This window comes from Jaculus jaculus, chromosome 8 (assembly GCF_020740685.1).
Source record: "Jaculus jaculus isolate mJacJac1 chromosome 8, mJacJac1.mat.Y.cur, whole genome shotgun sequence".
Classification (NCBI taxonomy): Eukaryota; Metazoa; Chordata; class Mammalia; order Rodentia; family Dipodidae; genus Jaculus; species Jaculus jaculus.
Genome location: NC_059109.1, coordinates 24,831,586 through 24,850,177, shown reverse-complemented (window position 1 = coordinate 24,850,177; position 18,592 = coordinate 24,831,586). Strand labels below are relative to the sequence as shown.

Sequence of the window (18,592 nt, the reverse complement as noted above, 5' to 3'; positions counted from 1 at the left end):
CTCATCAAAAGTACATTTCATATCAGGTGACTTTTTTAATTTTTGCAACAGATTTCTCACTGTAGGAATCAGTGTGTTGAATTATAGTCAGGTCCAACCTCTGTCTGTCCTTGAATATCAACTTATGCATCAGCTGCCTTGAGTTACAATGAAAATACTTTCTAAATCATTTTCCAAAACAAAACACATAAATGGCCTGCCATATCTATCCTCTGAATTATATTTGAAAGGAAAATTCTAGATAGAACCTGTGAAATATAGCTAAATTGTTCTTTTTTTCAGTATAGTCATTGGCAGAAAGTATTCAGAATATCTCATCAAATAAATGGCTAACTTAAATAGTTACTGCAATGTATGACACAGTTTGAATTTGGAGCAAATTGATGGTGAATTTCTAAGTTAGGTTTTAAAATTCATCCTGAACATGATGGCTAGGATAGAATTAGAAATCAGCCTACTGCAATGGTCTTTAATATTCTTGCTTTTTTGCTTTTGCAACATGATTGTAGATATTAAAAGAAGCTATATAGCTTCAGTGTTAATCCAACTACCAGAAAGCAAATGAAAACATACATTCATTGGCTTCTTAGTGTCCTGGAGTAAATTTTAGTTCCCTATTAAGTTTATGAAAATTATAAATGAATTTTATTTCATTTCAAATGAGAAAAAACAATTACTTCTCTAGATCAGTGGGAGAAATTATAAACAAAATTTTACTAAATACCACAAATAAATGGTTATCATATGAAGGGATAGTAAATCCACTTGGAATAAAAGTGTACAAGTGAATAAGGATTAGCTTCACTGTCTCCAGAGCCCCACCTTACCTGGCAACAGAAAGGATGTTATCCACTACAAGACAAGATAACAACATATCATTACAATACTGCTCACCAAAGCCATAGGGGAAGCTTACAAATGTATCCTGCTTCAGTTTGCATCAAAGTGCAAACTCTAGACTGGCTTCATGGAAACTGATTCCAGTGATTCTTACTGGAAAATATTAACAAGTAACTTCATGGTGTCAATAACAATGTTATAATAAATTCAGTCATCATATCAGTACTGTATACGTCCCTCTGTAAATTTATTTTTCTATGAAATGTTTTTGTACATTTTGATGTATTGTCATATTTTTACATTTAAGTGATTCATGCATGTCATGATGTCATCTTGGTATTATACTTACTGGATGAATGAATACTTGTGACAGTATTTCATATTTATTTGTTGTCTCGCACACAGGTGAATCTGGTGTGGAAGAGTGGTCCCAGTGGAGCTCATGCTCAGTAACTTGTGGTCAAGGGTCGCAGGTGCGAACCAGAACTTGCGTATCACCTTACGGGACACACTGCAGCGGCCCATTAAGAGAATCAAGGGTTTGCAATAACACTGCCCTCTGTCCAGGTAGTGTTAGCAGCAACTACGACTGTGGATGTTATTGATTTGTGTCATGATACGCATTGGAAAAAAATGTTATTTTCATGTGAACTGGGTGTAGACAATTTAACTAGAGTCAATAAGTGTAGTTCCTTTTAACTGTGACTTTTTATTATGCTTGTCACTATATTTTTTTTTTCTTTTAGATCTCATGAAGTAAGATCAATGACTATATTTCTATTGCAAATAACCTTCAAATTTATGTGTCTACTTCTAGGAAATTAAGATCCAGCTATCATATTCTATATGATGAAAATTTCCATGAGAATATTTTTAAAAATATTTTTCCTAAATAATATAAATACAATATGTAGCCATTGCTCAAGTCAGTGATTGACCGTAGTCTTAAACAATCTATTTGTTATTTTATTCTATTAACTACCCTGAAATAATTGTCCTCATCACAGACATCTATTGTTGTATAAACTGAGAGACAGACAGAGAGAAAGGGAGAATATTATTAATTGGGGCCACATTTTCCATGTTACCTAAAGGTTGTGATTTTCAATTGATGCATATAATATTATTATAATTGTTTCTCTTGCTCAGATCAGTTTAGTCTTTCTCTTAAGTGGTCCAAAGTGTAAAATGTTACTAAGCTACAGGTTTATGCTTTGCCTAATCATTTGGTGTGTGAGTGTATCACAATTGCTACAGTTGATGCTAGACAATCTTTCAGAGGTTGCTGAAATGAAAAGCTCAGCACATAAATAACCTGCTGAGTCCGTCTTAAACATTTTCTGGTAATCTCCATTTCAAGACATGGCTGATTCAACTGCTACTAAAGACAAGAGTGTGTTCCATGGAAGAATGTCAGGGGGAATTTCAACAAGAGAGTCTGGGACTGTTGTTGCTTAATGGTGCAGAGTCTCAGATTTGCAAGATAAAAGAATTGCCTGAATATAGTTCATATCCATATGAATATGCACCAAACTGCTGAATTGTACACTACAGTTGCTTTCAATGGTAAATTTGGTGCTACATGGTTTAATAAAGAGCCCACAGGAAATTAAAGCAAAGGAAGTGGTGGGCAGAAGGTGTTGGAGGAATGATGCAATGAGGTATGAGGTCCTTTTGTAATAATTAAGTAACAAAACAGCCTATGAAGTTGCAGTTAAATAAACCAAGGATACAAAGAAGCAGACACAATTAACAAGAAAGACTAAATATTGCTAGAGGGAAAATAGTAAGCGAGATTCAATTGGAATTACTTGAGTCATGAAAGAAGAACTGTAAAAGAAATAAAGAAAACATACAAAATCATGGAAGGACAAAAAAGACATTGACAAAGTTGACAACAAACAGAAGTTATATAGCAAACACATTCCAGCCACATCACCCAGAAGCTAAAATTGACATATATATTTATCTCATCAGTATCAATTTAATGTCAAGGTGATTTAAACATAACAAGGATAGAATCTGATGGCACATGGATTCTTCATTACAATGTGATTGGGGTCCAGTGTGCTCTCTACAATTCTTCATTCAAACAAGTTATCACATTTATAATGGTGTCACATGACGTTTCCATCCTTCTGCCAGAGAATGCTGGTTAATGCTCCACTGACACAGAGAATATCTGTGGAAAAAGCAGAAAGCCTCTTCCATGCAGAACTTCCAAGCTCTCTGTGACCATCTGATTCTTTCTGTATCATCTTAATAAAACTGAGTAATCATCTATGGTTTTAAAGTTTTCCATGCTTTCTTACAATTTTTACCCTTAACAACTATGGAAGATGTTGAACAATGAAGGGTAGCCAATTTAACTCCACGTATCTAAAGTAGTTTTCTTTCTAAATTTTGGTTGAATTATACTCATATACAAGTACATTGTTAACATTCAGTTTGTTGACTGAACTATAATAGTGTCATTGATTTACTTTGACTTTTTTCACATTTAAAGAATAGTTTATCAATTTCACTAGTTAAAATATGTCAAATAAGTATCTAGCTATCCTGAGTTCATTTTGTGTATTTAAAAAAAATATATTATAAGATATTTGGGTTCAAGTTTTGCTTACCATGTTAATAAAGTATGCATTTTCTTTTCAACATAATACAGGCTGAGAGAAATAAAGTAAAAAAGTGAATCTTAAAATAATTTAATATGTTAGTATGTTAATTAATGCAAAGGATTTTTATAAAATAACAAATCCCCTGATATTTCCTCATAAATCAATAACAGACTTGTCATCTACAGAAATTGTAACTTTGTGGCATTTGATTAATGAGCATGGAATAAGAAAAGGGCAGGGTGAATATTTGTTAAGATAACTACCTTAAAATGTGTGCTTAAATTTATATGTACTACAAAGCAATAATTAATATTGTTTAAATTAATTACTTTTAATTAATTTGCATAATGGTTATTTTAATACATATTCAAACATATTGGATCTTTTGCAAAAGTTTTGCTTTGGTATTATATTCTTGTTAACAGTTTTATTACTCAGAGTAGAAAAGCATACAAGTAAACTGAGAAAGGTAGTTACATTCAATGATATATTTACTGCCCAGGCTGATTTATAGTTTTATGGTCTTCCTCAGTTCCTCAACATTTGCCAATTGAATATCAGCATGTTGAGCCCATAAATCTTGTTTTCAGAGAAGGGGTGCTCTGTGCATTAAGAGTACCTATCCACATCCCTGGCCTCAACCCAGAAGATGCCAATAACATCTGACCCTCCAAATTGTAGTATGCAACAATATCTCCCAGGGTGAACCTCACCTGTGGCTGAGAACCACTGATGTAAATCTCTGAATCTTACTCTGCAGAATGAAATTTATTTGGGTTTGGGAAAGATTTGGGCTGTTTTTTGCAAATGTCACAATTGTCATATACATTTTCAGTAAAGAAAAAATACTTCAATTATTTATTTGTTTGTTTATTTATTTATTTTTGAAAGTGGGGAGAGAGGAGGGGACAGACAGAGAGAATGGGCACACCAGTGCCCCCTAGCCACTGCAAATGAACTCCAGACACATGTGGCATTCTGAATCTGGCTTTACATGGGTATGGGGGAATCAAACCCGAGTCCTTTGGCTTTGCCAGCAAGCACCTTAACCACTGAGCCATCTCTCCACCCCAAGATGTCATTCTATGTACAACCCAATCTAAACCATAAGAACATTCAAATATATTTCAAAACCTGATAATCATATATTCTGTGTACTGCACACATTTTATTTCATGTTTGGCCACCACAAAGTAGTCCCTAAATGGTAGTATAAGTAGTGCCAAAGTATTCTTTATAAAAAAGAAAACTATAAAAAATGGAGGAAATTGATTGGAATTGAATGTTTTTATTAGTAGTATTTTAAATTGACTAGATAATATATATGTTTTCGTATTTAAGTATAAAATAAAAAAGTTATTTTTAAAAATTCATTAAGTAAACAATACACGACCCATTTTCAATAACAAGGAGGGTCTAATGGGAGGGGGTAGATCACAGATGAGCCTAAATAATGGTACCAAACTGCCTGTATTTACTGAAAAGAAAACTAATAAATTAAATTAAAAAAATAAATAAATTTAAAAAAACCCTGTAATATTTAACATAAATGTTATGACTAGCTCCTATACATATTATAAATAATAACTTATAATTTCTTGCCAATTGAACCATGTCTAAAATAAAAAAAATATATCTTTTTTTTTTTTAATTTAATTTATTAGTTTTCATTTCAGTGAATACAGGCAGTTTGGTACCATTGTTTAGGCTCATCTGTGATCTACCCCCTCCCATTAGACCCTCCTTGTTAATGAAAATGGGTCGTGCATTGTGGAGTTAGCCCCCAGTTATTAGTATGATAAATGTCTCTGCAAATCATGACCCAACATGTAACTCTGACATTCTTTCCGCCCCCTCTTCCGCAAGATTTCCCTGAGCCATGTTGGGTTCATTTTTGGTCTGCTTCAGTGCTGAGGTGTTGGGGGCCTCTGAGGCTTTGGCTCTCTGTTTTCTTGTTAAAATAAAAGTCTTTTTTAAATGATGTAACTGAGTTGTGAAACTTTGCCATATAATGATAGACGGTCACACAGTACTAAGTAACATTGATTTTTGAGGATTTCTGTTTCATGATTTAACTAAGTTACCAAGGCTAGCCACCATTTTTATTTTTATTTTTTTTTAGATTCATGAAGAAAAACTAATGCCCATTTTGCTGCTTTCTTTTTCCAACACTGTACAGTAACCTTCTGGTAATTTTACAGAAAAGAAAGACAGTTATAGTAATATCATATGTTATAATTGGTACTCTACTTAGAGCACAGAATGTTATTACTAAATGGAGATTTGATAACAGAAAAAGAAACATAAAATTAATTAAAAACATAAATTGAAAATAACAAAATATACTAATGCCAATCCTTTTAAAATGCCCTGCCATAACTGATCTCTGTACACACACACACACACATACACACACACACACACACACACACAATGAGAGAACCTACATATAGTTCAAATAGAGAAGTATAGGTTATTAGTTATTTTAATATCAATGGATAGACATTGGTTTTGCTTTTCCCAGATGTTCATGAGGAAAATGCAAAAGAAAAAAATAAGTTTATTTCCCATTCTCTTGTACTTTATCTCTATATTATTTTTAAAAGGACTTCCAGAAACTTTCATAAACCATCCAGAGCTTTTGGTTGAATAACAATTTAAATTTTAATACTTGAATATATTTTCACAAGTTGGAGTAACTAAGACGTTTAAGTGGGAGGAAATCATATGCTTCCCTGGTAAAGATGTCATACTTGTGAAATTCATTCATGTTTTATATTGACATGTAAAATTATGTATATTTAAATTGTACTTCATGGTGTTTTGAAGTATATGTACATTGTGGAATGATAAAATCTAAATTATTGTTAATGGCAATATGCCATTTTCTTGAAAACTGCTAGGAGAATAAATGTTAAATTATCTCATCATGTGTGGTAATGCATTTGCCAATTTGAGTTTGGCTGTAAAGTAACAACTTTGTCAACATATGCACCAAGATAGTTCTAGATATATCTTAGTTACTAATCACTTCCATTTTATATGAATGTGGACTTATCCATACCAATGTAAGGGAGAAAAGGGAACATAAATGTTTTCAGATTTTCCCATAACTTTCTTTTCCCTTACTTTTCTGAGAGAATATCACTTCACCCATGAACATGGAAGTGTTGAGTGTCCAAGGCCAGAGTTTTGCCATCAAGACAGTTTTTTTTTTTTAAGTCCATCATTCCTGCACTTTGGATCTTCAGATTTATTTACTTAATTTTATTAAGTAGGAACTTTGTATGGACACATCATGTGTTGGTACAATTTCCCACATCCCTGTACCCATTCCATTGAGGGTATTCCTCAGTGGGATTGCTGGTATTCACCATGGGGTTGTGGGTTATGAGCTGTGAGAAGAGCAGTCAAGACAGGAAGTTTTTAAGTATTTTTTTTCTTCTAGCTGTTATTTTGTTTGTTTATATTATCCATGAGGTTATATTACTCATGGTTACAAAAGTCTTTAAAAAGTAAGATTATATCTGTGATTTGAGCATTCAGAAAAGGGATTTAAACTTTTGGTAAAGACATCAATACTTATTTCACATATCATTCAATATTCATTATGAAAGAACATAAATTATATTGTTCCTTCTTGTAAAATTTGAGTTGAGTATAGTGGAATATCGGCTGTATTGGCATATCCACAGTTATGTTAATAATTATGCTATACACTATGCTATATACTTGTTTTCTTGAAAAATTACAATTATGATAGTTTCTACTTTCATCAATCTATCACAGGAGGAAAAGCATCCAAGTTTCCTGGAAAGTAGAAAGAGGTCATCATGTTTATATAACCTTGAAATCAAGGAGAGTAGATAGTGATTAAAATGTTCTATTCAAAAGATGATGATTTGGGGCTGGTAAGATGGCTTAGCAGTTAAGCACTTGCCTGTGAAGCCTAAAGATCCCGGTTTGAGACCCGACTCCCCAGGACCCACGTTAGCCAGATGCACAATGGGGTGCAGGCTTCTGGAGTTAATTTGCAGTGGCCGGAGGCCCTGGCATACCCATTCTCTATCTATCTCTATGTGCCTCTTTCTCTCTCTGTATATCACTCTCAAATAAATAAATGAATAAATAAATAAATATTTTTAAAAGATGATGATTTTATAATTTTTAAGATGACAAAATATTTTTATTTTCTAAAGTATTGTGTTAAAAAAAAAACTTTAAAATATATGCCACCATGTGCAGGTTTTTCTTTTAATGTCCTAACACAAAAAGTCTTTATTTCAGAAACTTCATAGGTATTAGAAGAATTAAGTTGGTCTTTAGCTACTTTAACGTAAATTTAACTCTAGATGGTTACCTTTCTTGTGAGAAATTTAAGTTTCTATGCTCAATTTAGTTGATATTACTTAAAATAACTGATGAGTGTTTTAACAAAAAAGAGAAAGGAATCCTATCTAAAAATAATAAAAGAAAAATAAAAAAAATATGGTTTATGATTCAAATGCATAAAATATGCATTCAGCTATCTACTATTTCATACATTTTAAAATTATGTTTTAAAAAATAGACATAAGAATTTTATTAAAACTCAGTTTTCTAAATTTCTGCAAACATTTTGACAAGTTGTATTCTTAATTATACAGAAAAAAAAATACTGCCTCTCTGCATTTGTTGTTGAAGCTTCTTTGCTTTATTACAGTCCATGGAGTTTGGGAGGAATGGTCACCATGGAGTTTGTGTTCGTTCACATGTGGCCGAGGCCAAAGAACGAGAACCAGGTCCTGCACCCCTCCACAGTATGGAGGGAGGCCCTGCGAAGGACCAGAGACTCATCACAAACCTTGTAATATTGCTCTTTGTCCTGGTAAGCATATTCTGAAGTTGTTGAAGCTTATGTTTATGGACTTGATATACCTTCCCTAGTATAAACAAAATATATAAAGAATGCAATTTTAGGGGCTGGCGACATGGCTTAGTGGTTAAGACGCTTGCCCACAAAGCCTAACAACCCAAGTTTGATTCACCAGTACCCACATAAAGGCAGATGCACAAAGTGGAACATGGCTCTCTTCTCTCTATCTCTCTTTGTTTGCAAATAAATGAATTAAAATATTTTTAAAAAAAAAGAATGCAATTTTAATTTAGTTCCACTGGGAAATGTGGCCCCTGCTAATCTCTATGGCCTGAGTAAAATGGGGTACTCTCTTAAGTGGGTATACAGCAATATTCACCTATTCTTATTAAGTGTGAACATTGATGTTATGCAATGAAATTTTATTTGTCCTTGATATTCCCTGCTGGGAGAATTGCAAGATGTCCTAAAGCCCTCACATTCATTATTACCTTCATGCTGCCGTTAATGATGTCTGGCTTAGAGTTGGTTTTCCTAGTGTTATTCCCTCATGCACACTCAGTGAAGGAATGATAACATGCCACTAGCCATGGGTTAAATTGACAAATATTTGTAAGGAAACATCCTACCAGAGCATAGACTGTATAATCTGCTATTGGAGTATATTTGTGTTGTAGTTGTTTTGTTAAATATTCCTAATTTTCTTTATCTAGCTTTGAATTTCATCCATTATTACAGAGACAAGTATGCATATTTTTGTCATTTATGTTATTTAAACTCTCAATTGCCAAAAAAATTTTCCAAAATAAATATAAGATAGATGTTGGATTATAAGAGGGTCAAAATATGTGGATTAATCACAGGCATACTGATGCATAAATTATAGAATCTATCAAGAAGCTATAAACGTTACAGTGGATTGCAAAATGCTAACAGGAATGGTAAAGGCAATGTTTATTCATTTATTTATTTTTAGCAAAAATTCCTCCTCTGCTCCTCAGAAGATTTTCTACTAAGTCCTCACATATTATAGTTCATATCATATTCTGTGTGCAAGTAACATAGTGGGGAACCAAGTGATGTGGTCTAAACACATTTATACCTCATAGGCTATTTACACTCAGCAATAAGTTAATATCTTGCGTTATGAGACAGTACTTCAAATTTTGAAAATTCTAAGTTTTAAAAACATCTAATAGTGTGAGAAAACACCCAATATTATCCATGAGATAGTCTTAATTGTTTACATTACTTCTAAACAATAATTAATTCCTATAGTAGTGGTATATAATTAAACATAATATAATTTCATTTAGGGGAATTTTATGAATTCTATAGATCATGATTATGCAAGTCAACAGTCATGCAATTATGACTATCAAGGATTCAATCCCATAATTACTTGTTTCTAAATCACTACCAGAAAATTATTTTTGAAATCATTTTCTCGCATGTGAACATACCTTTATGTCCTATCATTGATTCAAAGATTTGGGAAAGCATATGAAAAGTTTTAATTTTTTAGTGATTAGTTTGGATATAAAATTTTCTTTCTTTATTTACAGAATGGGAAAAGTAAAAAGTTTGGATAAATAAAAAGTATTAGCATCTTTCCATCTCTTATTTCAGTACTGGAGATAAGACCCAAGTCCACTAAGCTATATTTCCAACCATTTTCTTTTTGTCATTTTTTTTTTTTCACAGAGAGTCTTTTTAAGTTGCCCATGCTGCCCTCAAAGCTATTATTCTCCTGCCTCAGCCTCCTCAGCATCTAGGATTATAGGTGTGTGCACCCACACAATATAACATCTTTGATGTTATTTCTTCTTTTATCCCATTTAGTATCCCTAAGCACAATGTCCTTGACCAGTTAAATTCAGTGAAAAAGGTTTTCATACTCTGTTTTCCATGACATTTTTAAATAGGAAAATACTTGGATATTCTGAGAGAAAAGTATATTGTTGTGTTCAAGCGTGATTAATCATTTCCCCGTGATAAAGCCATGTCTTCATCACCCCAGTAGTAAACTCATGGGCTCGTGAACTAGCCACTCTTTAATAGGATTTTCATTGGAATCACTTTAAAAATCAGATTTGATTTAATCTTTCATGTAAGTCTTTCAGCTTAGGACATAATGTGTATATTATTTCTAAATATAGCCCAGTTCTTAATCTCCCAAGTGAGATGTTTGGGTGGATCCTTATGTACCAAAATGCATCCTGTGTAATTTCAGACACCTCTTATTTTATTACTGAATTTAGTTAATTAACAAATATCTAAAGTTCTTATTATATTGTATTATAACTTACTACCTAAAAGACAATAATAATGGCTGACTTTTTTCATGAGATACTTTCATAGTGTATCAAAGCTTCCCATGATGTTAAAATATATATAAGATAAGCTTAGTACAAACATTTTGAATTCCCCTTAGTACCAATTGTCTTATAGCTAAACTCATCCGCCTTCAGTGGATACAAAATCATCATTAGTATCAACTAAGTATAATGATCTACTGAAATAAATATGTAGTTTGAAATCTCTAGACATGTATGTCCCGTGTGTGTGTGTGTGTGTGTGTGTGTGTGTACATGAACAGAATTAAAGTCCCGATACCCATGTAAAGCCAGATGCACGAAGGGACACGCATCCAGAGTTTGATGACAGTGACAATAGGCCCTGGAATGCCTATCTATTCTCGCTGTCTTTCTGCTTTTTTTACTCTGTGCAAATATGTAATAATTTTTTTAATGGATTGCAAACTCTAGCCTTAATGAGCATGTAAGGGAACAGGAGGACATGAGCTGCTGCTAATGGGAAGGCAGCAGGGATGCAGAGCCACAAGGGGAATTAGCTTGCTCAGAAACATAAAGTGACCTTTTCCTTCTTTTGTCATCTATACTAATAATTAATGAATTTCTTAAGAAAGGGAAGGTGTATGTATATATGTCCAATGATCTTTCCTGGCCCAAACCTACTCAAAGATTAGCCTAACCTGTTGTGTTCTGGTAGTCATTTTCTCTGAATTTTCTTTGTACTCTCTAATTGAGCATTAAGTACCTAATGGTGTTAACTGACATATTTGAGTAGGCTTAGCGTGCAACTTCCTGTTATCTCTCCCCATACCATCATTTTCCTGGCATTCTCTCAATAAATTACTATTAACAGATTTTCTTAGCATACACACATACAATTTTCTAATGCGATTACTAATTTTTCAAGTACATTTTCTACTTCTACTTAGTTAAAGTAGTATATTAGAACATTTTGGACTTTTACAAAAGGACACATGTTTAATTTTAGATTTTACTTTTTATAGTAACTCTGTCACTCTTCCTAACCTTATTTTCTTCATCTGTATAATAGGGGCAATAGTATTAAGTACTGTATAGGACTATTGAAAATATTTTCAGGGCTGGAGAGATGTCTCAGTGGTTAAAGGTGTTTGTTGGTAAAGCCTGACAGCCTGGGCTCGATTCCCCGGTATCCACATAAAGCCAGATGCACAACATGACACATGCATCTCGAGTTCATTTGCAGGAGTCCTGGCATCTCTGTCTGTCTGTCTGTCTGTCTGTCTGTCTGTCTCTCTCTCTCTCTCACACACACACACACACATGCATGCGCACAAAAAGCAACAACAAAAAAAGTATTGTCATTGGGGCTGGATAGATTGCTCAGTAGTTACAGGTGCCTGGTTACAAAGCCTGAAAGCTTCAGGGCCCAGGTTTGATTCCCGAGAACCCAGTACCCCAGATACACACAATGTTGTATGTGTTTGGAGTTCATTTGCAGTGGCAGGTGGTGCCTGGCATGCCCATAATCATTCTTTTTCTGTCTGCATCTCTCCCTGTCTTCCAAATAAACAAATGAAACATTACAAAAAACATTATCATTGTAGCAACTATAGGCAACTGAACTTCGTAAATTGCAAACACTATTAAAGTATTATTATTATTCAAATTATATAAATGGCTTCTACCAAGAGATCCCTTGATCACAAGCTAACTTTTTTCCTTGCCAATGAGACTGTTTGGAGAACAGTAGAAAGGACTTTTCAAGATATTGGAACTTATGTTACTAAGTGATCTAGGTGAGGGTTTATGAAGGAGAAAATATGTTCTGGATTGGGTATCATAATTGATTATGTAGATAAAGCAACTTTCTATAATTTGTAAGGAAGTATCAGTCACTAATGATAGCTGGGAGAAGAAGATTTGATACTGTGATCTTTTTTTTTTTTTTGATGTTGAAGAGAAGATGTCCGGTAGTAATGTTTTCATAGAAAGGTTAGGTTGGAGAACAGATGACATAGCTAAGCGATGAGTAAAGACAAGGTGCTAATAAGAGGGGTCTAGCTTTATCAAATTTATCCATGGATGTCACCTTACAGGCATTTTTTCTTATAAGGAGATGTGGTAACTTTAGAAACAATTTTTAGTGGTTTTTGTTTTTAATAGTATTTAATGTAGAAAGTATCAGACATAAAGACATACATCCATGGTTATGCTTATCATTACATAGATATATAATGATAAAATGAAATCACTTATTCCAAAACTAAACAGTCCTATGAACATAAAATCTCAAGATTTTAGTTGAAAACCCCACGCTTAACTTTTACTTTTACATATATAACTGATTTTATATATACTATTTTTCCTAATAATTTGTTGAGAATTAGGGAAACCAGTGATTCATATTTAGTCCTTTATCATAGTTCAGCTTTGGCCTTCCTCAATCTGATATATATTCATGCAATGTAGCATAAATAATATAAATAGGAAGATATGATGACAGTTTATTCATAGTTATAAATCAGAATACATGAAATATCTATATAAGATTCTTTTCATATTCTGAAATATAAACAAATAAATTTAATTATATATTTTAATCGGAAAAGGTCTGAAATTCTTAATTAGCAAAATTTACTTAAGCAGCTTATCTTCTCTACATCTTATCTTTCTTCTTTTTTTTTTTTTTTTCGGTTTTTCGAGGTAGGGTCTCACTCTAGCCCAGGCTGACCTGGAATTCATTATGTAGTCTCAGGGTGGCCTCAAACTCATCGCAATCCTCCTACCTCTGCCTTCCAAGTGCTGGGATTAAAGGTGTGTGCCACCACACCTGGCTTGCTTATCTTTCTTTTTAATAAAACAAATTCAACATCCATTACCCAGCCATATCATAGGATTGGGCTATTACAATTAGGTAAAGTACCTTGAAAAGTATATAATTTGGTACAAACTGGAAGGTATTTAGCAAATTTTTATAAGGATATGTCTTAAAAGTTAGGAAGCTTTGGAAGAAATTAATCAAACTCAATACATTATACTATCTTAATTTGTTTATTGTTGACAACTTTGTATATGTAATCATATTTGCCCCCACTGCCTTTTCTTGCTCGTCTCCCACTGATCCACTTCATCCTAACTTGTCCTTCCCTTCTATTTTGAGGGTGTTTTTTTCAGCTACTCAACGAAGGTTCCTTCCATGGGCATTGGTACAGTTTTCTTGATCAAAGCACGTGCAGCTTACTAGCAGTTACACCATTTGAGCAAACACTCCCACTTACCACAGAAACCATTAACTTCCACTAGCACTTTAGGGAAGAGTGAGACCTTATAAGTCCCTGTTCCACTCATAGAGAATGTTAATAGACCCGATTTTGTTTACTTCCTTATGTCTGGCCACAGAGTTGTGGGTTCATGAATAAAAAGAAGGTGGCCTTATGGAAAATGGTGTTCCACTGTACTCCTCCCTGTGCTCTGGCTTTGGCATGCTTTCCACCATATTCCTCAAGTCTTGGAGAGGATGATATAGATTACCCACTTAAGGCTGACCACTGAACAGTCACATAGTCACACCTACCTGTTATCAGACTCTGCAGGAACTGGTGCCCATGACAAAAATAAGCTCCTCTTATTAATGCTGATATCAGCATTAAACTTTTGGCATACACATAAATATTTAGAAGGCAGTTTGTTGGACATAACTTGTCCACTTAGCAAAACAACAGTAGTATCTTCCCATATAAGGCCTATAAACTCCTCAGCAAAGAGCTTTTAACCAGGATGAAAATACCAGGAATAAATTTCTTCCTATGGAGCAGGTCTCAAATACAATAATAAAGTGGTTAGGTACCACAGTCACAGTTATTCCATTATTGCTCAAATGAGCATATCTTTGCCTGCAGGTCAGTAGTGTAGCCTAAAGTGTTCCTTCATGGGTAAGACTCAGTATGACGTTACTCCTCCAGCAGCCCGTATAGAACAAATTTACACTACGAAAGTCAGGCAGTAGTGAGGAAGCTTCCAGCTCAATTTTAACTTGATTTCTCCATGCTCCGCAACCAGAGTATGTGGTATCTTCAGCAACAGGGTCTAGTTCTGGTGTGCAAATAAAAAAGTGCCAATATTTCAGGAACTCTCTGATCAACAGCTTATAGGAAGATACACACCCTCAGATTTGAAGCATTCACCTGCAAGCTTCTATGGGTCTGTGTGGCTGTGCAGCATCATTTTGTTTGAAAAATCCATTCCTCTGCATGCAGTTTCTCTAAGAGGGATACTGCTTGATCATGGTTATAGGCACATTTGAATGCTCTGGGAAGGAAGAAGCCACTGAAGAATAATGCCCCCAGGAATACCTCCAGGCTAAAATATTTTGGTTAAATGGTCCAAGAGAATTCAGTCTCCTACTGACCTAACATTTTCATGTTCAGCATTAATGGGAGGATGACCTGATTGTCCCTCTGCAGGGAGCCCTTCTGGTCCAGATTGTGAATGGAAAGATGGTACACATTTGACCGCACTTGGTTCAAAGGTTTACAATTGTCTGTGTATGAAGATGTTATAATTTGACACTCAAGTGCTGCCTCACTAACCTTATTTTTAATTAATTGGATTTTATCTTTGCAATTTTTTAGTCAATTTTATGACAATTATGTTTGCTTTGCGTCATTTTAGATTACTAATGCTATTTTATCAATCTGTCATTTCTTAGCTTATAAACACTTTTGCAGGAATTGTTCTTTTATCTATATTGGAGCTTGCCTTACTTTTTTTTTTAATTTTTAGTTCAACTTATTTTAATTTCTTCATTTAAAAGAGAAATTATTACTATAATCATAAACATAGATATTCTATCTTTTAAAAAAAAATGTTTATTTTTATTTATTTATTTGAGAGTGACAAAGAGAGAAAGAGGCAGATAGAGAGAGAAGAGAGTGGGCGCGCCAGGGCTTCTAGCCCCTGCAAACGAACTCCAGACATGTGCACCCCCTTGTGCATCTGGCTAACGTAGAGAATTGAGCCTTGAACCGAGTTCCTTAGGCTTCACAGACAAGCGTTTAACCCCTAAGCCATCTCTCCAGCCCCTATTCTAACTTTTAAAACTAATGTTATATTTTGATTTCCATTTCTTTATAATTAATATTAAATAGCAAGTAGAGAATAGATTTTTGCTCTGCAGCATATTTTTAAAGCAAGAATTCAGACTTTTACATACCTGAGCCTTACAGCCTGAAAAGATTCCAGACTCAATGCAAATTGGGCACTAAGGTTTCAGTACTAAATCACATAACTTAAAAACCAAATGTCAGGATTCTTCTGATAACCTTCTTTCTGACTTAATCAATCAGCAACAGTCCATCTAAAATCCTTGTAAGAATGAAGGTTTTAATATTCAAGATATACATTTCCTCATGGATGGGTACATGCCTATTTTGTGATTACTGCTGTGATCTCAACTAGTACATGAGTGTGTTTGTTAGAGCATAATATGGAATGTAGTTTGGGCCCTGTATGCATTTACCTCTTTCACATGAACACAATTGCTGCTCCATATGTCTGGCAGGAAGAAGTCCATCTTAGCAATATGGGCATCAGAAATCTCACAGTTGACTCTGCAGCTGTGACTTCTCTGGGCCCAGGTAATTTGGTAACTTGTCACATTGCTGAAATGAATCAGTAGCTGTCTAATATGACATTGATGTATCAGGAAGCATATTACATAAAGGTTTGACAGCCGGATCCCTAAGCCTGCTCCCTGCTTCAAAATACAGTGTTATTGTTCTCTATTCTTAGTTACCATGGTAGGATGACTCATAAAGCAATAGGCATTTGCTGTTTATAAATTGAATGATAACCTTAAAAGAGAATGCAGCTGCAAGTGGAATTTATAATGGAAATGAAAAAGGAACTTAAATGTACTAAAAATTATTGTTTCTAAGCCGTCTATTTATCATAGAAGTCTGGTACACTGATACATAGAGTTCTCTGATTGGGAGCATGATAAGATTAAGGCTTAACTTTTAGATTTTGGAGATGGATTTTAAATATATATAAATATACATATAACATATATATGTGTGTGTGTATGTGTGTGTGTATATAATGTGTGTATGAATGTATACATACATATAGTTGTCTTGAGTCACTATACTGTATAATATGAAACTAGAAATGTTTGTTGTTGTTTGTTTCTAGGTAGTGCCTCACTGTAGCCTAGGCCAACCTGGACCTCACTCTGTATTCCCAGGCTGGCCTTGACCTCTCAGTGATGCTCTTATCTCTGCTTCCATAGTGCTGGGATTAAAGGGCATATGCAACCACTCATGGCTATACCATAAATTTCTTACTCTCTTCTAACTATAATCCAATAAACATTTGGAAACCTTTTCCTGTTTTTCCTTTCCCTTTCTCACACGTCCCCTAGCCTCTAGAAATAACCATTATGGTCTCAACTTTAAGATAGGTTTTATTAGATTGCATATGTAAGATCATGCAGTACTTGTCTTTTGGGAACTAGCTTACTTGACTTACTGTAATGATCTCCACTTTGGTTCATGTTACCATAACTAATATAATTTCAGTTGTTTTATTTCTGAATCATATACGTGTGTGTGTGTGTGTGTGTGTGTGTGTGTGTGTGTTCCTATGTGTTTGGGGGGGAGGGAGATGTGTCACATTTTCTTTATTCATCAGTTGATGGATACAAATTGTTTCCATCTCTTGACTATTATGAATATTGCTACCAAAATGAAGGAGTCCAAATTATTCATCAACATACACATTTCTTTTCCTATTCTTGACATATACAGAGAAGTGGGATCATAGGAGAGTTCAGTGTGTAACTTTTTGAGGAAACTTCCTACTGCTTTCCATAATAACAATTATATTTTTAAAGAAATTATATAACACTTTGCATAATGTATATATATTTCTACCAATTCTGGGTAATACTTCTCCTTTCTTTGGATTCTCACCAACATCTACTATAATTAATCCTTTTTGAGAGTAGCTCTTCTTATCAGGATAAGGTGATATCTCCCCTCATTTGGAGTTACATTTCCCTAGGGGTTTTCTTTTACCTGTCTGACACTTTCATATCTTCTTTTGAGCACATATTTTTAGGTTATTATCTATTCTTAGATTATGTCATTTATCTTTTGGAGTTTGAAGAGCTGCCACATATATTCTGCACAATATTCTCTTGTTATGTGTGTGGTTTGTAAACATTTCACCAATTCTGATGGTTGTTTCCTCACTCTGGTGACTGCTTCTTCACTATGTTAAAACTATTTTCAAGTAATCCCATTTATCTGGTTTTATAAATTTTATTCCTCATGTTTTTTTCACCATTTCCCAGAAATGATCTACTTCTTTCTTGTTTTCTAATACCTTTATTCGTTGCAAGTCATACATTTGAGGCTTTTTATCAATCATGAGGTGATTTTTCTACATGTGAATGTGTAATGCTATTTGTTGATAAGACTGATTTTTTCTAATAAACATTTGCAAAACCTTTGACAAAATATGTTTCCTTATAGGTAGGTTTGGTTTTAGGCTCTTTAATGTATTTCATTTTTTTGGTACACATGTTTATCTCAATGTCATGCTGCTCTGATTATCATAGATTTGCAAAGCATTTTGAAACCATGTTGTATGCCACCTTCTGTTGCATTCTTCCTGTTCAAGATGGCTTTGGCTATTGCAGTTTGGGATGGTTTCATCTGAATAGTAAAATTGCCTCTTCTTGTTCTTGTTCTTCTTGTTCACAGAAAAATGTTATTGGTGTTTTGATAGGGTTTATATTGAAATGGTAAATCACTTTGGATAATGTGGACATTTTAACTATTGATTCTCACAATTAATGAACATTGAATTCAATGCCTTTCCCTTTTTTAATGTGTCCTGTTCAATTTCTTTCATGAATTACAATTTAACTTGTTTAGTTAAATTTATTTCTAGATATATTTTTATCTGTTATGCATGGG

The 18,592-nt window shown here is 33.9% G+C and overlaps 1 protein-coding gene across 3 annotated transcripts in view; it reads left to right on the top strand.

Moving 5' to 3' along the window:
- Positions 1–18,592, top strand: part of Adgrb3 (adhesion G protein-coupled receptor B3) — a 772,147-nt gene that overhangs the window by 277,650 nt on the left and 475,905 nt on the right. For all 3 annotated transcript variants that reach the window (XM_045156936.1, XM_045156937.1, XM_004653066.3), the window contains exons 4-5: positions 1,246–1,407; positions 8,161–8,325. In XM_045156936.1, coding sequence (XP_045012871.1) covers positions 1,246–1,407; positions 8,161–8,325 — 327 coding nt within the window. The remainder of the gene's footprint in view (positions 1–1,245; positions 1,408–8,160; positions 8,326–18,592) is intronic.